At 31.3% G+C, this 23,492-nt stretch overlaps 1 protein-coding gene across 1 annotated transcript in view; it reads right to left on the minus strand.

The window, feature by feature from the left end:
* Positions 1-11,464: 11,464 nt before the first annotated feature.
* The window catches only part of LOC121118242 (uncharacterized), an 81,637-nt gene continuing 69,609 nt past the window's right edge, over positions 11,465-23,492 (minus strand). The window contains exons 2-5 of the mRNA XM_040712802.2: positions 14,714-15,073; positions 14,502-14,640; positions 14,259-14,443; positions 11,465-11,642 (exon numbers count right to left, since the gene is read on the minus strand). Of these exons, the coding sequence (XP_040568736.1) occupies positions 11,542-11,642; positions 14,259-14,443; positions 14,502-14,640; positions 14,714-15,073 (785 nt within the window). The 3' untranslated portion in view covers positions 11,465-11,541. The remainder of the gene's footprint in view (positions 11,643-14,258; positions 14,444-14,501; positions 14,641-14,713; positions 15,074-23,492) is intronic.

Below are 23,492 nucleotides of genomic sequence, written 5' to 3' on the forward strand. Positions count from 1 at the left end.
TACTACATTTTTTATTAACCTTATAACATATGATAGGTTCGAATAACTAATATAAAAACGTCGATAAATAACAATACTTAATTATTATGAATTCCTAAGCATTTTTTAGCGTGCATGTTTTTTTATGGTTGACAACCTGAAAAGTTTTTATTTGATTTTCTAAAGCTGTTATGATCATTCTTTCATTCCCGAGGAGAGAACATCGAAGTATAAAGTATAAGCATAAGTCTTATTGCCAAGGTTGTGCCCTTATCGGTCTAGCAGTTTCGGTTCTTGAACCGCTAGAACCGGAACTGACAAAATGGAACCGAGACCACAATATAAAACTTTTCCGTCTTGGTTCTTGTGCTTTTGTTCCTATATAGAATATATAAAGAAAATACAATAAATATTCTGCCTGAAAGTACCTGAGTTCCAAATAGCTAAGATCCTCATATGGATCAGTAAAAGTGGTTTTAGGCACCAGACATTGTAAATAAAAAAGGGAAGTGGTGGAGTAGAAATTATTGATCCAGGTCACCTACTAAGTTTATCAGGCCCTATTATATTATGACTATAATATTTCTTATGCCAGGGGTTCCCGAACTTTACTATGCCAAGGCCACCTACACAAATACATTTTTAACTGAGGCCTCTTTTATATGAAACATGTGTACTATGTATGTGTAGACTGAAAACAATCTTCAATTCTACCTCTTCCTGCCCTCCAAGCATCCCCTCACGGCCCCCACTTTGAAAACCATTGTCTTAAGCAACCTTAGTTTTGGAGCCCCTGATGTAACTTGGGGCACTACGCACTCTGCGTATAAGGTAGCCTGCGGCCCTGTTTGTATCTAATATCATTTCCTGGTCCCGAATTTTCTACTGTTTTAAGTGCCTGTTACCAAACTGAGCCTGTATAAAAAATAACCGAGACCGAAGATCGAGATCGAAACCGTAGAACTGAAATAACCAGTACAGAAAGAACCGCTGAACTTTATCCGGGCCCAACCTTGGTTATTGCACATGAATGATGGAGAGCCACCCTGAGGATTTGTTGTAGAGTTATATATGTAAAGTCCTTGTTGAAGGATAATTGAAGATCGATATCGGAGTAATACCTTTATACTAGATACAGAATGTGATTTGTGTTTATTTCCTTCCTTTAATAACTCTTCGTAGATAATCCAATGAAACGTCATAACAGCTAACCTGCTCTTCTCAGATATATTCGTTAATTGCTAGAAGTTACATGCCAATTTTCGGTAATGTTTTCACTTACCGAAAGCCCTTCAAATTTACAACTCTCTATACAAGTATATATGAATGCAATACATATACAAAATGTTATATACATTTGAAGCCTCTTAACAAAAAAGTAAGTAAATATGATTATACATTCAATAAGGGGTTTCAAAATTATCAGAGTGGTCATATGGGCACAAGTGACGCTGAACGTTCTGGACGCCTTGTTGAGGTTAGTACTCCAGAAATCATTGATAAAATCCATGATATGGTGATGGATGACATAAGAGGGAATGTGTGTGAGATTTCTAGTGCGGTGTGCATCTTGAGTTGGAACCCTATTTCCATTAATTTTGCAATCACAACTGCTTGTACATTGCCGTGATGGAAAATGACTTTTTTGTGGGCAAATCGTGAGCGTTTGTCTAGGAGCTCGGTTTTCAAACGGTCAAAATAAGGATTAATAATATGTACTTGTAATAGTTTTACCCTTTTCCTAAAAGTCGATGAGGATTATTCCTTCCGAATAAAAAAAAACAGTCCCCATAATCTTTCCGGCCGATTCCTCGATTTAACGGATGCCAAACCGAAAGTAATGGACTGATCTGGCTGAAAATTGGTGTGTGTTAATTCAAGAGATGCTACTAACTAAACATAACTTTATACGGACCATTAGTGCCATTTCTTGGAGTTTGAACGGACTTTTTAAACGACCCTCGTATGTATGTATATTTCATATACTTGAGCAATAAGGTTTTTTGTAGCAACTCTCATAATTTTACTCGTTTTATAAATTCAAGACCTTCAAAAAAACATATTTAAGAATATGTATTACAAAAAAATGAGATACCGGAAATTAATTCTCTTTTATCCTTTTAAACAGACTGAGAAAATATGAGTTATTTCTCACATGATTTTCTTGATGCACTCTTACTTAGTTTATTTATTATAAAGAAGTCATTATATGTTATTATAATTTAGATAGGAACTGATCTTTTTTTCTCCAAAGCTTTACATGGAACAGTATAACCGAACAAAACTAAATATAAGGATTTGGAATTAAAAATCCCAAAGAAGTAATTTGTAGCTAAGAATTAAAATTATAATTTATTTGTTTTGGAGAACCAATTAGTCATTTTTTTTAAAATCCTATTAATAGTCTATATAAAAATATATCTATAAATAAATATTTCTCAAATAATTATTTGATAAATATAACAATTGAATACTGAATAATTATAAAGGTTCAATCTACGATTGGCAAAAACTCCTTAATAATAAATTATATAACTCTTCTACCAATGATGTATGGTCGAGGCTACTGTAACGGATTGTATGGAGCACAATCTGTGTAAGGATAACCACAAATTGAATTTCGAATCTTATTTGTTTATTTACTAGAAAGTGGCTTAATGCAGCCTTGCTTAAGGTAATTCAATTTTTTGTGCCATTGACAAAGAAATAGGCATATAGAAACAACAAATGGATTTCGATTGACAGTTTGGCATAGTAAGGCTGCAGTAGATTAACATCTTCAGTCTACAGCAATGAACGTCAGCCTTGACAAAGAATAAACATATAGATACAGATATAAGTACCACAACATACGAATTTGTATTAAGATACAAACTGGTCGAGAGTTGACGACGGAACACAAGAGCCACTTCGTGTTTTTTTGTTTTTTTTTCTAGTTATTTATTTTAGCTTTTATTTGTTCTTTGACTCACGAACTCCGATCCATGAACGATTTAAACTCATATACTGTATATTATTGTATCTCTGTGTATAAAGGTATATTATAATTTCAACATCAGCTATTGGAAATAAATTTGGTTCACATTTTATTAGACTACATATGGGAACAATTAGGGGGAGGGGGAATTTTGTACAAAATGAATTGAAGACAATATTAGAATTGATCTATCAGCGCAGAATCCGAAACGGATCTCAGTTTTTCTCTCAGTCATCTGAATTCTGAAAAATCTGGGATGATAGTAATTCGGTACTATTAACGTTCAGAGTCATTTTTTACCCTTAAAATGATTATTAGTAGGATTAATAAAACTTATTTAAAAGTGTTTTCTTATTATTAGATAGTGTTTTTATTGACTCGGTATCTTGTTCACAACTTGATATATTTCCATTTTTAAGGTTGAAAAATGATGAAAAACGACACTCTTATTTAAACCCTTTAACTTATTGAAATACATAGTGATGAAGAATATCATAGCTACATTATAGAAGAATATTCAATGTATTATTTAATAATAGATCTATTTAAAAAATATGCATAGCCAAGGATTTTTGTTCCATTGTGTATTTTTTTAGTGATCCCATTTTGAAATATTAAGATGATCTACTCATCGTGAATGGATCGTTTTATTGTTACGATCCTGGTATCTCATTCCACAGGAAGGAGTCCACTATAGTCCCTTATGAGGTCTGGTAGTTTTCCTCTGATGAATTCTCCTTCAATCGTCCTCGTAGAATTCATTATCTGAATTCGAACATCTCTTGAGATGGATGATCAAGTTAGAATTATTTTCCTTCAATTGCCTCGATCTTCCTCTTACAAGCCATGTCATCATGAAATTGGCATTGGAATCAGAAGCAATATGATGATAATTTTCACTATTTGCTAGAACACTCCCATAAAAAATGGGATCACAACAGAATTGAACAAAAATCATTGAAGATTCATATTTCCCCTATGCTATCAGAGTCAATCAGAGTTGAATCTCATTTATCTAGTTAGAATTGTCGATTATATTAATGTAAGAAAAACAAAAAAAATATGACGTCATATTATATCCCGTTTGTCAGCTGATACAATTGATCAATCATTCACATATCTTGTTGTCTCTATATAAATTGATTTATCAATGGTTTGCCCTTTTAAATAGCAACCACAAAGGGAGCTTAAATGATTACATCAAACCCATGAAAAATTTATAATTGATTTGAAAAAAACAACAACTTATAATTGGTCCAATAAATAGTAAGTTGCATCAAATTTCTCGTCAAAGAACTCATGAGGAATTGAGACAAATTCTTATCCTTACCGTCAAAAACAACAACATCCAACAGAGATAGTATCAGAAATAATAATAATAATTATAAACATTTACATATCTCTTTATTTCGGGGTTTTAGTAAAGAGTTACGATCATTCCCTTGAGTCTCTCTAAGAAATGTTAAATTACCTTCCTTGGAACACCTCGCAGTTTCCTTACATTTTAATTAAAATCAACTTTGTTTTTGAAGAGATAGCAAAAGAAATGAATGGTTACATACAATGTAATATGAAAGGATATGCACATATTCAAGGGATTATTGCTTAGGAAATTGCAACTTTAATTAGACTGTAAGAGAAACGGCAGTCTAATCTATTTAGTTAGTAAAAACCTCATTTGAATAATACTTTTTATTGAGCAAAATTAAAACATGTATAAGTTGATTACACACTTTAAGGATGCAGTCGATCATTAGAGATAGGTATAGGAGATAAAGGGGGGTTTAACCCCTCTCAAAAATAGACAAATTCGGTAAGTTAATTTTATCAATGCCTTTTTTTAACAAAAACCGTCATTCACAGAAACGTATTTCATAAATAAATAAAAATTACATCAAATAAATGTATTTTTAATAAATTTTGTATTTAATTAGTTATTCATATTCGGGAAAAACTGAAAGTTGTCCCTTTAAAAAGACAAATATTCCCTACGGCCATGTAGCTTTGCATTTATTAGAGGTGGGTGGGGAAATGGGTTCGACATGGACTCGAAACCTACTATATGTTAGTGAACTCAAGAAAAAAAGTATTACCAGTATGGATCCTATATAATAATTATGGAGTTGAAATGAGCTCAAAAGATATCTGAGGACTGTTGTTCGGCTAAATGAAAATGTTCAAGGACTTGTAGTCTAATAACTTTTTCCTCACCTCTAGTTATTAATATGCGACGTTGGATTAATAGAAACCTTTATTTTCTAATTCCGAATTCAATTATCATTTGATTCTCAAATTACATAATAAAATTGCTAAGCACACAAAACGACCTCTAAAATTTTTTATCTGTCAAAAACAAACTAACGATACAAAATGACTGATATTGTTAACAAACTTTGTGGACATGTGTACAAACATATTAAAATAAAGGAATTTGAGAATGGAATGAGAATTGAATTCGGAATTAAAAATCATATTTGTACAAAATTTAATTAAGAATAATGCTGATTTCATGCACACTGTACCTGCGAACTTAAATCCCTTCCAATCAATCCCGAATGGAAGTGATTGTTATTTCCAGAAGATGAATGATGCGCTGAGAGGAAGGAAGTGGAATGAGGATGGCTATGTGGATAATGTCCCGAACTACTATTCGAAGAGGACCCATAGTAGGCAGCACTATCCGTTGGCCATGAAGAAGGAGGTGGTGTCGCACTATATGAAGGATCATAGTAGCCTCCTGGACTATAACCATATTCAAATTTACGACTAGAAGTTGATCCGTAGACGATGTTATTGTTATTACTAAAGATAGACGGAGAGGAGTTTGTGTACGCTGAAGAAGAGGAGGAGTAGGATTTGAGCCTTGATTCGGGTTGACCGGCAAAGTGACCTACTCCCCCAACACTTGGAGGATTATATAAGAGATCTTCAGCTGATGGATCCATAGTTTGTTTTTTTGCAAATATGTTTGTACGTATTATAACAAACTCATGTCACATTAAAGGACGATGATGCACAACAACTTACCTCAATGGTAGACCAAATAGACTATAAAGTATTTGATTATAGGTATGAGCCAAGGCAGTAGTAGTAGTAGTTCAGAACAGAAGTCTTACGGATGGATTACCCGCGCCCGATAATTATGATATTTTCTCTTTCAGAAGCGAGGTCAAAAATCTTCTTTAATACTACTACTTATTTTCCGTGGCTTATGCGCACAGATGGAAAATAAAGAGAGAGAGAGAGGCCAATTAAGGTCTCGACCTTTCGACTTCTTCCGCGCGTTATGGAAGGTAATAATGATGAGAAAAAATATATATTATTTGTCTATTACATATATACATACATATGATTATGTAGCTTCTTAAATGAGTACGAGAAAACTTATTTTTATAAGGAAGAATGTGACCTCTTGTGGGAAAAAAATATGATCAGGGGATTTAAATATATTACAGTAAAATTTTTAAAAGAAATTAGAAGTGAAGAATAAGAAGATGATAATGTTTTGCGGGAATATGTTCTTTTAAGTTATAACGAAGCATATACAATACATACATTGTTGTAATACCTACCTGTGGGCGTTCTACAGGTAGGTGAGTAGTTACCTCAAGTTATTTTTCATCCAATGAATAAAAATAATATCCTGAGATAAGAACCAATGAGAAGATATGAAGCTCTACGGAGAAGGGAGTTTTCACTTTGCATCGCTAAATGATGTAGGATGTGGTCGTCACTTTCGGAGGGTTATTATATTATGTAGTTATGAGGTAAAGAGTCAAATTAATATACATTAATTACTCCTTCTTCGTTGCCTTATTCATAATTACTCTTGAGGAAATCAGTGTTATGTTCTGTCAAAATTGTGGAAAAATTTAGTAACTATATTAGTGATTTTATTCCTCCTATTTGCAAAATACAAAAGTATTTCTGAGAATCACTACAGTCTTTATAGAATCTCTCCCTATCAAAGTTGCCAACACATGAAGAGTAAATTTTTAAAACCAGTTATTTCTATATTTTAATGGTATTTTGTATGGGTCTAAACATTGATTTTTTTTTGGAAAGAAATGTATTTGATATATTTCCGTTGCTAATTTACCATGGTTAACAAGATTTTTTTGGAGTAAAATCTGGTATAGAATGCACATGTTAGGTACCTTTTAGATTGGCTCAAGGTTAATAGAAATACAAGGTTAAACCATCGTATAACCGGGCTTGCTAGAATTATTAATTTGATGTACCATACTATGTAACTGCTGGGAAAGACAGACAGATTTAGACGTCATAGAGTACAACAGTGGTACTTTAACAGTAACAGTCAAAGAAGGAGTTATATAACTCTTGGTAACAGTTAAACCCTATGAAGTCACTATTAAAAAGCGTGGTGGAAGTCAAACATCAGTCAGAGAAGCGTTATGGTATAACCTTGTATTTCTTTAATCTTGGATTGGCAATATATTTTTTTAAATATAAGGCATATGTTATAGATGACAGAATTTTCTTCATTTTTTTTTTTTATAAATTAGAAAAAGTAGAAATAACTGGTTTTAGACTCATGATGATTTGGACAACTTTTTCATCCGTAGTTATTATAATTGGTAGGTAAAGAGAGTCAAATATATATAAATTAATTAATCCTTGTTCATCCTCTTCATAATCACTCTTCAGCAAATCAGAGTTATGTTGTCTAAAGGAAAATAGAAATTATTATTTTTTATTTTTAGTTCATCCTCTCCAAAAAAAACCAACAAAAACAACAACACGAAAAACAAACGATGGAGAGTCAATAGTAGTTAGTGCGAACATAACAAGAGTGAGCATAGAAGGTACCAATGTGATACTGATATCATTTCCGGAACATACATTCTCTCAAAAAAGTACCCGGAATTGTTTAATAAAACCCAAATTTCACATTTAATCATTAAAATTTATTTTGTTGCCTTCAAAGTAATCTCCATTGGATGCAATACATATATGCCAACGTTTTTCCCAGTCCTCAAAGCATTTTTTATAGGCAATTTTGTTATGACCTTTAGTTCCTTCCACGAATTTTGTTTTATGGATTCAATAGAATCAAAACGGATTCTACGGAGTGGCAATTTAAGTTTAGGGAACAAAAAAAAGTTACACGGAGCTAAATCCGGTAAATATGGTGATTGATCGATGTAGCTTATTTCAATGTTTGGCTTTGAATTCCCTCACAATCTTGGCTCTGTGCGATGGTACGGTATCCTCAAGTAAAATCCCCGAGTTGTTCTTCCATAATTATGACCTTTTTTGACAGATTTTCTCACGCAAACGCCTAAGTACACCCAAATAGTACCCTTATTGACCGTTTGTCCCTTTGGAACGAATTTATGACAAATCAGACCGCAGATATGAAAAAAAACAATGATCATTGTAAAAATTGTGCACGCAAACTGGTCTACAGATCGTGCTTAAACTAGGCATTATAATGAAAGACTATATGTGCTACCGAACTATATAAAAAAATTTTAAATCTCTTCAGCGTAGGAAATTTAAATGAACAATTCCCGGTACTTTTTGACAGAATATAGGGTCAAATATGAAGAGTGATAATGAAACATTGTTTATTATCAAACCGACTATTCTTTTGAAAAAAACAAACGACCAAAATCCATGTGGATGCATTTTCATCAATGAGAGACAGATCTTTCAGTGGAACCATTTTTTTTTTTTATGTATCAAAAAAAGTAATCAATCTTTCGTACATAAACATCGGGGTTTTCTTTTATTTTATTTTTCCCTCATGTTCTTAAAATCTATTAAGAAACAATGGAATCTCCACTACTTCTATATATCACAAGAATGATTCCTCCCACAATTTGTAAAAAAAAAAAAAAAACTGACTACAGAGTCCTATAACAAGAAAAGATAAAAAAAGATTCTAATTGTTAATTGAAATTCCATTTCCCCCAGCCAATACAAAAATGTACATACAAAAGACAAAGACATTTTTTCTATAGTCTTTTAAAATATCAATTCAAACTGTTCTATAAACACTTACGTTATAGTTGTTATTATAAAAAGTTTGATTTGAGTAGGTGGGAGGGACACGAATCTAGTGGTTTCGACAATTAGGAAGAATGAAAATTTATTTTCATAAATGTTTGTATCTTATGGGTGCATCATTAAATATATGTAAAAATAGAGCCCCCATATTTTGTTTAAAAAAACAAGAACTATGGTTGAGTTTATATTATGCAATGGTATACCGAGTGTTCGTATGAAATTTTTGTAAATAAATTTCTAAAAATTAAATCGATTTTTACACAAAATTATATTTATAGGAAAAAAGTTTCAAAAAATTCTAGGTATTTTAAAAAAATTAACTTTTTTGGACAAAAAAATCCAAAAATCCAGATTTGCACAGAAAAAAACTAAAATTTTTTGGAAAAAATATTCAAATATTAAATTTTTCGAAAACAAGTTTCAAAAACCCATTACAAAATATTAAATTTTTTTGTAAAAAAATTGAAAAATTTAATTAGATTTCAAATATTAAATTTTTGAAAAAATTTCAAATATTCATAATCATAGTAAGAATAAAAATTCCTTAATTTGGGGGAGGGGATACATGCCTCCAACCCCCCCCATCCTGCGGACGCCTTTTGGTATAATTGAAGATTGCGCTCCGAAATATTGTTATCGAAAAATTGCCTTTAGAAAAAATTGTCATAAATAGAAATAAATATACCTTCTGACCCATCTGAGGATCCCTTGAAAGTTTTCTCATCTGCAGATAGGCGACAAAAAATAACTCTTCTGTTTTCCCGAATTGCTATCCATGCACACGGGATCTGTTTAGAATTCTCATAGAACCTCAAGACAGCTCTTAAAAACCATCACTGCCTCTTCAAAGAACCTCCTATAAATCTCCTATGCTCTAATTCAATGGGTTGTGTAGAATATACTTGGGGCCTCAATGCAGATTAAAAACCATAAAGAACCAAGCTATTTATTTTCGGGACGTCTGCAGGGGGTGGGCTGGAGGGGCTGTAGCCCTTCCCCACATCAAGGAGTTTGTGCTTTTTACTAGAAAATTTAATTGATTTTTTTTTCCAAAAAATATGGTTTTTTTGTGAATAGCTTCGGATTTTTTAAATTTTTTTACAAAAAATTTAAATTTTGAGAATATCAATGGATTTTTGATTTTTTTTCCAGAAAATTTAATATTCAAATTTTTTAATTTTTGATAAATTTTTTCCAAAAATTTAATATTTGAAATGTTATCCTGCGAACACCTCTGTATAATGGAGTGCAGAATCCAAAACTGATCTCAACTTTTCTCACAGTCATCTGAATTCAAAAATGTCTGGGATTATAGTCATTCGTCCGGAAGAGGAATTTTATACAAAAATGAATTGAATACAATAATATAATTTATCTAAAAGCGCAGAATCCAACACTGATCTCAGTTTTCCTCTCAGTCATATGAATTCGGATATATCCGGGATTATAATAATCCGGGACTATTATCCTTCAGAGTCATTTTTGACCCTTAAAACAATCCCCAAATTAAAAGTAAGATTAATAAAACTTATGTAAAAGGTTGTTTTTTTTAACAATTAAAAAATGTTCTGATTGATTCTGTATCTTGTTTTGACCTCAATATATTTCCATATTAAGGCTGAAAAATGATGAATAACGGAAAAATTTCTTTAGACTCTTACAACTTATTCATAATGAGAAATATCATAGTTTATATTAACGAACAATATTCAATGTATAATTAAAAAAAAAAAAATTATATAAAAAATAAGCACCTCCAAGGAATGGATAAAATATAAAGTTCAGAACAAAATACTTTTTAACGACTTTAAACGATAATCGTCCCGAATTACTATAATCCCGTATATTTCGGAATTCAGATGACTGAGAGGAAAACGGATATCATTTTTGGATTCTGCGAATTTCTTCATAAATTTTAATATTGTCTTCAATTCATTTTGTACAAAATTCACCCTCCCTCTAATTGTTCCTCTATGTTACAAATAAGTTATTTTATTATCTTGAGACAAAAAATAGAAAAGGAATAATCTTATTTTCAAAAAATAAAATTTCCGTGCGGAAATTTTGGAAAAATATTTCCCCTCCCTGAGACAAATCTAAGGCCCGGTCCATCTTAAAGTAGAAGTAACTTTTATCAAAATAATGAGCTAATGTACCACGCGTGGATATTGTGTACATTTAAGCTAGCCTATTTCTCAACACATTTCTTTCTTTCCCCATTATTATTTGTAATGGGTGTTCTTTCATAAATTTTCATTCTACTATAATTTATAACTTCCTTTTTTCAACAGAAATAAATACATATATATATATATATTTTTTTTTTTTGTGAACTTTACAAAAGTTATTAAATATTGTAATATATATTGTATGGAGATGATAGAAACGAAAAAGATATGAAGGAATGAAAAGTCTTGGAAAGAATAAACACTTCCAAGAAGTGCAAATGTACTACTGACTAATAGAAATGTGACATTTATTGAGCAAAATAGTAAAAATAGAAAATATAATTATATCAAATGATTAAAATTGGTGAGTTGATTCAATTAAAGTCAGCTTTTCCAATAGGAGAGAATGAGTAGAAGGATTAGAAGAATATTTTGTTGAGAGAGTAGACGTGAGCTTCCGGCAGAAGCAAGTACGGTCGGATTTCCTGAAAAGAAAAATAATGTTATTAATACGGCAATACTGTATATTTACGAGGGTCGTTTGAAAAGTCCCTGCAAAGATGGCACTACTGGGGCGTATTGAGGTTATGTTTAGTTAGTAGCATCTCTTGGAAGAACATACACCAATTTTCAGCCAGATTTGTCTATTTTTTTTCTCTGTTTTGCTTTCGTTTGAGTCGAGGAATTGGAGTGATATTAAAAAAATGAACGATAAAGAATTTCGTGCGTTGATTAAACATTACTTAATGAAAGGCAAAACGCCTCAAGAGATTAAAAAGAAGCTTGATAAACAATATGGGGATTTTGCACCTTCCACTAAAACAGTTTATAAATTTTTCGGATGGGCCATATGGCCACAAGTGACGTTGAAAGTTCTGGACGCCATATTGTGATTACTACTCCAGAAATCATTCATGAAATCCATGATATGGTGATGGAGGATAGAAGAGTGAAGGTACGTGAGATTGTTAGTGCTGTGGACATCTCGATTTGGAATCCTATTTCCATTAGTTTTGTGACCACAACTGCTGAGGTGTGAGCTGGTGCATTGTCGTGATGGAAAAGGAATTTTTTGGTGGCCAATCGTGGTGGTATTTCTTGTAGTTTGGTTTTCAAACAGTTAAATAACGATGAATAATATACACCTGTAATATTTTTACCATTTTCTAGATATTCGATGAGGATTATTCCTTGCAAGTCCCAAAGAGAGTCGCCATAATATTTCCGACCCATCCTCGATTCAAACGAATGCCAAACAAAAAGAAATACACCGATCTGGCTGAAAATTGGTGTTTGTTCTTCCAAAAAATGTTACTAACTAAAAATAGCCTCGATACACGGCAGTAGTACCATATTTTGGACTTTGCACATACTTTCCAAACGAACCTTGTATTAGTGTTGACACCCAAAAAAATTTAGTTCAGTCTTAAATGATTTTCTAAACCGATTTTCACCGATATTTCGGTCCAGCCTGTGATTTCATATAGTTGATCAAAAATTGACTGTTTTCATATTGTCGACCGATTTTTTCGATCTCAATCTATGGATTGATTTTCTCCCTTATCCTGGTTTAAGGGTTGTACGTATATAATTTATGCGACACTTTCAACTACATATGAAGTTTCCTAACAGAAAAATAAACAGTGTATTTTGGTATCAGCTGTGAATGAACTTGCTTCTTTTCTCCGAATCAGTGTTATGAGCATAGATTGGTTTAATTATCATTAGCCCTTGTTAAGCTGTCAACACTGATTACCAATTATTGATTAATACCTAATTCCATAGTTGTGAAGAAATGTCTAACTATCAATTGATTTTAGGTCATTTTATGGGTTCTTTTCGTAGGAAAGGTTGCAAAATGCAATAAAGGTAAGGGCGTGTCTAATGTTCACAATTTAAAAACCCAACTGGATTTTTGAATAATTCATCTATAGCGGGGGTGGGGTAACTTTTTTTGTGCAGGTCCCAAAAGAAGTTACAGTAAAATTAATTTACCCCATACTTGTGAAATTTGTTTATTTCATTTAACACTAGGAAGTCCTTCTTTATGGCGTGGAAATTACACTGAAGTAGTGTTAGATCGGACCTAGGACTGATTTCATAATCAGCCTTCCCACATCCCCTCCTTTTCAGTCTTTTTTTTTCTATCTGTCCAATCTTTTTTTAGCATTCAACAGTCCTAAGGACTGATACCTTGGTACTTCAGTCCTACATTCCTAGCTATCTTTATAGGTGTTCTTCACTCGTAGCGAGAGGATTGAATAATATAAAGCGAAGAAAATAAGGAATAATAGCTAGAACGTATGATATTACGTTTTAGTCACACACTTGCTACTTTTAACTTGCGGTATCTATCTATTTAAAGAGGTTATGCAGGCTGTGGATATTTTTGAAATTTTTTACCAAATTTTTGAAAAAATTTTATCCTATCTTTTTTTTTTAAATCCAAAAACCAAGTTCCTCACAAAAAAGAATATAATTTTGCGAACGCCCTTGTTATGAATTATGATAAAACTTCAGCGACTCAAATGACGTAGTTACTACTAACTACGTCATTTCAGCTGTTTTAGTTTCCATAAAAGACCGATAAGGACCGGTCCTTGGAGTTAAAGATTTTATTAGGACCGGACTTATATGACTGTAGTCTTTTTAGTTCAACACAACACACATGAAAAATCCACTTTCATTACCACTAAAAAATAAATTAAATTACCCTATTTGGGGTAATTTAACCCTGTTCCTCTACCATTGATCTAAAGAATCGGTCTGGATCGAATTTTAACTGATACTATTGTTACTTTTAAGACTGATCAGACCGAACTTCTTTAAAGGGCGTAGTTAAATAGGTTTATTAAAAATCATAACAGTCTCAGATCAAACTCAAATTTATTAATATATAATATATATATTGAGAAGAGCAAAAAAACAACAAGATTCAATTAATTTGAAAAATAATTACTCCCAATAGGGGTGTGATCATTTTTAACCATTTTGTTTCTTTCCTTTGGACAGAAAAAAGCCGCTCTTCATACATATTTGTTCTTTTTGTATTCTGAGATTGAAAAATACTGCTACACAAAGAATAAAAGAACAAAACTCACCGCTCTCTGTTTTGTAAACGGTCCTCCTTTGAAGTGCATATTGCGTTCCAGGAAGCGTCACATGACATTCAAATACATTTTCCTCAAAACGGAGGAGTTTTTTGGCAAGAAGTACAAAAACTACTTTATGCCAGGCTCCATTTTGATAGTGATTAATTCGCTCTTCAATCCCTTTTAATCGCTCTCTATAAATAGTCAACTATGTAGTTTAATATTTTTAAAATCACCAATCCATGCATTTACCTATTTTGAGACCCTGTTGTTGGTTGGTAAAATATTTCGATGAGTGGCTCAGGATAGATATGATCAACGAGACAGGATATATTGAGATTAGAGGACTCAGGTCTTTGATATATCTGAAGGGACATACTTTTGGCCGGCTCTAAAATAGGACAAAATAATAATATGTACATTGTACATGTCGAATAAATCATTATGAATCATCGTAATCTTACCGTAAATCACCATAGGCTTCGTCTTAGATGCTTCATTCTGCATAGTCGAAATGCGACAGGTGTAATTCCCACTCAATTCCGTCGTGGGAGAATTTAAATAAAGAGCTCGGTGACGTCCATAGGGATGAGGACTGATTTCAAAATCTAGATTAAGACTGTGGCGCATGGATCCTAGGCCCTGTGGTCTGTTTGGGGGAATCCATTGATAGACTGTCCGCTTGTTGAGGTACCATTTGAGGATCATGCCATCTTTTTCTGTATGATTAAGAGTGTAATGACAATCCAGGACCAGGAACGGAAGAGAGCCGTTCTGTATGACAGATGGAACGAGGATATCATGGATGAGAACGGAGAAGCTCTCTAAGCAAATAAATAAAAAAAAACATCAATGTAAAGGATAACTTAAGATAAAAAAAAAATACAAAATAAACTTGTAAAAATCTTAACAATGAAAGGTCAATAAATCTTATTGTATCTTAAGAGTCTTGAAAGAATACTAGAAAGTATGTACATCTTATATGAGAATGAGAGAAGCTGTTGTTAGTTAAAAGAAGTATAGCAAGAAATAAATTTAAGATCTCCTATTATTTTTGGGGTGGTTAAAAAACGTATAATTTTTCATCAAGAATAAAAAAGATATATGTATGTTTGTACAATGAATGTTATACTTATCTTTGCATTAAGACGTCATGTACAAAAACATTGATGAAATCATTGAATAAAAAGCAAAATATACATGGATTATCTCTCTAGTTTACTAAAAAGTACAGCTCAAACCCATAAAAATATAGGCATATTACTAGTGTTAAGACCCGGTCCAAACCCGATTAACCTTCCTGATTTGTTCTCAAGTGATTTGTAGATGGATTTTGAACGATATTTCATTCAGAACCACGATTTCAGACCCTAAACTAAAAATTAACTGTTTTCAAGCCATGGACCAATTTTTTCGGTCTCCCTCTATGGACCGACTTTCGCCACTATACTGATTTATGAGAGGCAGGGGCGTTTGCCGGATTATACTTTTGGGGGAGCTTCGTACTTTTTAATATAAAAAAAAATGAAAAATTATATATTTTAGAAAAAAATTCAAAAACTAAATTTCAAATATTAAATTGTTAAAAAAAAAAAATCAAATATTAAATTTTTGAATAAAATATTCAAATATTAAGTGTTATAATAAAAGGGGAAATTCCTTAATTGGGGGGGGGAGGGGATACAGCCCTTCAGCCCACTGTGGACGCCCTTGACAACATTTAACATGTTATCTCTGTAATTGTGCCGATATTCACAATTTTAAAACATAGATAACGTCATTGACAATGTATCTATGGAATCGGTCTAATCCCAATTTGAAAAGAGTCCAATCCAGACCGATTTTTTTATAGCGATACAGACCGAACATCTATAAAGAACCAAATTGGTTCGATCCACAAAAAAACCTAATGATGTCAGACCATTCTAGGATTTTCAGACCGAAACCCAACATTACTATTTATTAAGATAAGATGATTGAAATAAAATTAAACAAAAATCATGTACGTATATGAATTATGTTCAGGATTCATGTAACCTTGATCAAAAAATATAGATTATAAATACTCTTCGTAGATGATTAAGGTTATGTAATTTTGTTTTAAAATATTATTATAAATTGTATTTGAGCATAATTATGATTTAAATACCATGAACTTTAGTTTTAATTATTAGTTTATATTTCTAGTTTATTCTAACGAAAAATACATAACCCTGTCTGGAACGTTGACTTGTATTATATTAGATGAATTTCTTTGCTAACAGAATTGATTACAATGAACTGCGCAAGAGATAAAAATAGCGCATATACCGAATTTTAGACGAATCAGAATTAGAGCTAAGAAAAAATATTCTTGATTGATATACATGACGCTCTTTAGTTATACATATTGATTTAACGTCCACCAAATGTCTCATAGAAACACAACAAAGCTCCCTCTAGGGATAATTGCTTAAATAAATTTTGTACAAGGAAGTCATTAAACTTTCAGGTCATTATCTCATAATAAATATTTATATACAAAAGAACATTTATAAACGACCCATTATTGACCTACATTGAGAACGAAAAATGTACAAATTATTAGGCTTTTACTTCAGAGTCATGAATTTATTTCTTATTTGGTTGAATTTTAAAAAATTTTCACTCCGTTATTTAATCTTTATTAAATACATTCTGAAATTGTAATTAAATCATATTTATCATAGTCTTCGACTATTTATGTGTGAACAATAAATTAATTTTTTGTAGACAGCTTTGAATTTTTGAAATTTTATTCCCAAAACTATAATTTTTTGGTAATAATTGTGGATTTTTGATTTTTTTTGTTTATTTGAAATTTTTTGAAATTTAATTTTAGAAATTCAATTAAAAAATATTTAATTTTTCAAATTTTTTTTAATCGTTCCATCACTAATAATATGTACTCAAATAGAGAAAAAAGATGACATTAATTCAATAAATCCAAATATTATCACATTTACGCTTCTCAAAAATAAAATAAAGAATATGTTAGAGGATTCTACACATTTCATATAGAATCCATAAATAACAATTAATGAGAGTTGAATTGATGAATTGACAGTTGTTTATAAAATTATAAGAATAAAGACTAATCAGTTTAATTATTTCGTATTTTGAGTATCTATATTTTTTATATTCTTACAAAGGTACTTTAATCTTCATTTCTGGATAGAGTCTAATAAATATCAAATAAAATCAAACTAATAGTATGATTATGATTTTTATGACTAAAAAAATTTGATGTGTAGTTGTTACGGGTAATGTGACAAATTGGGCATTTTACAAAATACCTCTTAGAGCGAGCAATGTGCAAAATGTCCTTTAGAGCGGGTAATATAGAAAATACCCGGGCAATCTATAAAATTTCCAATAGAGAAGTCAATGTTAATTTTCACTTATTTTACATTGTCAGTCAAAATGATTGTGAGTAATTAATTGCAATTAATTTCATAATTAAGGATTTGATTAAATATTTCATTGCAAGCAATTTGACAATCTAGTGCAGGGATGTCCAACCTTTGGATCGTGTTCAACATTGCGGCCCACCAAATGTTTAGGTTTGGCCCACTAATCCATCTCACTTCAACAATATCATCAAAACGTGTAGAACGCTCATAATACGTACAAACATTGAAAAATATTTGACGGTATCTCATATTTTCCCCATCCCTCGAAATCCCAGGAATCATATGAGAGATCAAATTGAAATATTCAAAACATGCACAAGTCCACTTGCACAACCAGTGGGCCTAAGTCTGATATAGATTGCTTAATGAAGCGGTAACGGTGTCTAATGACCCACCTTTTCAACCAGCTGTTCACTTGTACAAACCATGGGCTTGGGTGTATTATAGGACATTGAAAGGGGTCCTTCATGCTCAGGAAACCTGTAGGTACTAATACACCTTCTGGACCGGGGGTTCACATGCAAAATCCGTGGGCAGGGGTGTATCATAGGATATTAAAAAGGTTCTTGATACTCAGGATAGCGGCTAAGATTGATTTTGATTCCCCTTGTGGACAACTGGTTAACTTGCGTAATCTGTGGACCGGGCTGTATTATAATATTTTTGAAGGGCTCCTTGATACTCAGGATAGTAGTGGTGGTAGATTTTGATCCACCTGCAAAACCTGTTGACCAAGGTATATTTTGTAAATTAAAATGGAGTCTCTTGTCACAATTTCTTATCATACTATAGTTTGATTGTCTGAATATCATATGAATTTCAGTGAAATGTACTTAATCCTTTTTACTGTCTAACCTTTTAATATAGTGGGCCGCATTGCCACTTGAAATATTTTAATGGGCCACAGAACCTATTAAGTTAAATTTCCTGAAAAATGGCTATATAAAACAAAACTATTAAATACAAATTTGTTTTAATTTTAGACCAAATATAAATAAAGGCCAAATTTTATTTTTTAGGGCCAAACGGATTTAAAAAAAACTAAACTCTAAATCTTGTTAGAGGCTCATAAAATATGAGATACCGTCAAATATTTTGTTCAATGAACGTACGCATTGTGAGCGTTCCATGGGTTTTGATGATATTGTGATAATTTTGCTAAAAAATACTACTTGAAGTGAGAGTGAGTAGTGGGCCCCACCTAAACATTCGGCGGCCCGCTATGTTTCCCATCATCCACGGGTTGAAAATCCCTAATCTAGATTATCAAATTGCTTGCAATGAAATATTATCTTAATCAAATCGACCGGTTATGCAAATATGGTTTATGCAACAAATTTAACTTAATATGACGTTATTGGGTCGAAATTCTCATTTTTTCAACACAAATAACATCATCAAAATTCATCTATAGAATCCGTCTGGACCTAATTTTAAATGAGGCTGATCCAGAACTTTTTTTTTTCTGGATGACCGATCCATACCAAATTATTATTTTGTGCCGATCTTGATATAATTTATCTTTGAGACTCGTGCAAACCGATCTTCTTTAAAGTTAAACTAGTAATGGTCTGAGACCGGTCTAGGATTTTCATGCCGAAACCCAACACTGCTAACTACCATATTTTTTCATGTCTATTTTTTTTTTATTTTTTTTTTATAAAGGCTTGAAATATGCTTTGAAAATTGAAGACATTTCAAAACGTATATACACGATTAGTTGCTCATATTGCAGTAAATGTATTCTTTTAAACTTAGTTTTAAGGAAATGTATTTCAATAAAAAGTTATAAAGATTGATAAACAAGATATTGGCCCAACTTATTTTTATCTGAAAGGATTTAAATTATAGTTCACTTTCCGTGTACGTATTTATAACTTATTTTTATTAGGGAGCCATTTAATTAATCATAAATCAATCACTCAAATCAGCACGCGTTTCCTTTATATACTTTGAAAAATAATCTACTAAGGGCGTTAGAAGGGTTGGGCTGGAGGGGCTGAAGTACCTCCCCAAATTAAGGAGTTTTTGGTCTTTACTAGAAAATCTAATATTACAAATTTTTTGAAAAAATTTGAAATTTTCAAAAAAATTTAATTTTTTGAAAATAGCTGTGGATTTTTGAAATATTGTTAAAGTAAAAAGATTATTATTTTTCAAACAGCTGCGGTTTTTGGAATTTTTTTTCGAAAAAAATCAATTTTATGGGAAAGCTATGAATTTTGATAATTTTTTTTCAAAAAAATTTAATTTTTCAAATTAGAAAAAAATAATAATTTTCAATTTTTTTTGAAAAATTTCAAATTTTTGGCTTTAAAAAAAAAAAATCAAAAACAAAGCCTTTTTCCAAAATATAACCCTGCGGATCCCCCTGTCAAAAAAACTTTACTTAAAAATATTTTTTACAGATCTGGTTTTTTATACTTAATTTAGAAGCATATTCCCTATTGTTGCCTTTGTTTCTCTGTTTTGTATATAACTAAAATTTGTTACAAATTTTAATTAAAAACGGTTCTTCATCACGTTCTTAGCCTCTAACGCAATAATTGACGCTGTGTAATGTTGTCAAATGTCAATATTTATGCTCCCCCTAATTGGTGTTCTGAACGTTAATTAATTCAATTAGAATCAGCTCATGTTAAGCCGTGAACAATTTTCAACAATTATTGAATAATAATTCCATAGTTGGGAAGAATTGGTTTATTATCAGCTGATTCTGGTCCTTTTTTCGGTTTGTTTTTGGGGGAAAAGTTGTCATACACAATATAGGTAACGTCGTACTATAATAACGATGTTTACAGTGAACACAAAAATCAAATCTAAAGATTCGTAAATTACAGAATAAAAAGTAATATTAATCCGTAAAAATCACATAAATTTATAAGAGCTCATTCTTAGGTTTCGGTTTGAAATAGTAGACCGATATGAGACTACGATATTTAGAAAAGCTAATTCAGTCCTTTGTTCTATTTGTCATATTTTGATGTTTAACTAAACTTGTTCTGGTAAAAAAAAAAAAAAAAAATGGCCTAAAGAAACTGTAAACAAAAAAATATCCATGTCAACCTAGAAATAAAAGTATCATAACCAAAAACAGGAGTAACGCAGAGCTGTAATTCTGGAGCTATCGCCACGTGGAAAATCACCACAGAGATCTCTAAAGTACTGACCTGTAAGCACTCTACTGTTTATCAAATGACCGCGAGGGCACAAAAAAAGCTTCTACAAGGTTCAGATCAAGGACAAAAGAATCGATTGAAGCAGTTAAAGGTACCATAGGCAGAAGAGTTAAGGACCATCACCAATGCTTGAACCAGCCCAGAGCTGAGCTTTGTAAAGAACATATGTGCGAAGCTCTGCATTAGGCCAGAGCTGGACATTAAGGGTCCATTGATTGAGCATATAAATAAGGTGTCCTTTGATTGTATTTATCAATTAAATTTTCCAAAATTTGATGATATTTTTGAAATATAACAATTTTAGTAATTTTTCAAAAATTCAATACAACCGTATTGTAGACGGAGAAGCCTGGACGGACGAACCAAAAAAAAGGGTATCGAATTCGAATTCGGAATCGAAAAAAAATCACAAAAATTGCAAGTTTTTTATTTGATTGTTCATTTTTTTTCCCCTTGCAAAATATATATGAATAGACCCCACCATTGAACATGCATTTCACCCTTATTCCCCATTTCAATAGAATTTATATTCTATTCATTTGTATAACAATTCTAATTTGAAGGTTTTTATTAAGAAAGAAGAAAACCTTTTTTATCCCTGTTCATAGATAATTATTTGAAATAATACAAAATCTATTTATGCAATATATTCATAATAAAAAAATAGAAATGTAATCTAGTGTCTCTTTATTTAATACTTTTTGGCACAAATCTTCGTTATCAGACTTTAGTATTTTTTTATTGTTATTTGTTTTTAAGGTTTATTTTGGCATTCAGTGAATTCGATGATTATGCATGAATATACTTTTTTAATTAATTAATTATTTCATAACGAAGACTTATAGAATTCAAAATGAGTTTAATTGAATAAATGTGGTATGAACAAACTAAAAAAAAAACACATATATTATCTGCAAGGGGTGTCAAAAAGTTGTGTACTAATCAAGAGAAAGAGATTGAAAGGCGTGGAGGAGAGTTTGAGTATGAATAACATTTAATCTTTAGTAAATACACTCTCAAATAGCACTTAAATCGTATTGGTCATAGTCTTCGATTATTAAGGTGTGAATGTCTCTAATATAAAAATGTACAAGTATTCAAAGTTGTTCGTAATTTTTGAATAAGTTGCAGGAAATGTCAGCAGGGTGTTGGCTCAAGGGTCTAAGCGCCCTTCCCCAAAATTGAATTCTTTTCTTTTACTAGAAAATTTAATATTTGAAATTTTTTTTCAAAAAATTAAAAAAAAAGAAGTTTTTTCCCAAAAGATTTAATTTTCTATATACAGCTATGAATTTTGAAATTTTTTCCCAAAAAATTTAATATTTGGAAATTTTTTTCTAAAGTTTTTATTTTTTGAAATATAATTTTTGTAATTTTTTCCAAAAAATTTAATTTCTTGCAAGCAGCTGGTTTTTTAACCTTTTTTTTCAAAAAATTTAATTTTTTGTGAATTATCTTTCCAGAAAATTAACTATTTTAAATTTAATTTGTGAATTTTGTTATCCAAAAAATTTAATTTTTTGTAAACAGTTGTAGATGTTTGAATTAATTTTTCCAAAAATTAAAAAAATTCAATTTTTCTAATTTTTTTCCATTTTTGTATTTAAAAAAAATTCAATTTTTCTAATTTTTTTCCATTTTTTAATTAAAAAAATTAAATTTTTCTAATTTTTTTCCATTTTTGTATTTAAAAAAATTATATATTTCAAAATGAGTTTAATTGAATAATGGATGAGCTAGCTAAAAAAAAACATATATTATCTGCATGGTGGCCTGAAAGTATTGTGCACTGACGGAGAGAAAGAGAATGAAAGGCATGGATGAGGATTAGAGTATGTATAACACTTTATTTAGATAATCATTCTAAATGATAGTGACTCGCCTCTCAGGATATTTATATATAATACAAACGGCTGATGAGAATAAAAAGAGATTGAGAGTAAAGAACTGACTTAGTGATTGTAATACCCGACAGAAATTATGTCACAACGTTAACTCGCTAGCACAAAAGCACCCTATGTATTTTTGTTGTCAGCTGTCGATTCCTTCCTCTCGCTTGTAAGTTTAGTTATGCAGTAATATTCAAGGTTATTCATAAGATACATGGACAAACTTGCACTCATATATAGTAATATATTGGGACATCATAAAAAACCAAGACTAACAAAAAAAATTGTCGGAAACTGGAGGTAGAGCCCCCCCCAAAGTACTCCCAAAACCGTAAAACTTACATTTTTATTACCCCATAAGGTACAGGGACAAAAATTGCATCTGTGTATATAACTATGTCATGACAGCATAAATAATCAAAACTGACCCAAAATTTCATTTGGAAACTTGAGATCAGACGCCCCAAAATGTACTATGTACAAAATGCACCCTCCTCCCCCCTAAATGGAAAAGAAAAAATTGATAATGCTTTAACAGGACATTATAACAATCCTAATCTCAGTGACATATAAGCATATCTCCGATGCATGCAGCACTTGGCGATACATTCTGCCTGCCTATCATGCCTTAATGGGTTGTGACTACACAACGTTATTTTTTAAGATGTGATGGTACTATATGTACATTGTTGTAAGGGTTGTCTATGTACCTTATGGTTCAAATAAACCGTCTGGAGGTTATTC

Source organism: Lepeophtheirus salmonis, chromosome 5 (genome assembly GCF_016086655.4).
Source record: "Lepeophtheirus salmonis chromosome 5, UVic_Lsal_1.4, whole genome shotgun sequence".
Taxonomy (NCBI): Eukaryota; Metazoa; Arthropoda; class Copepoda; order Siphonostomatoida; family Caligidae; genus Lepeophtheirus; species Lepeophtheirus salmonis.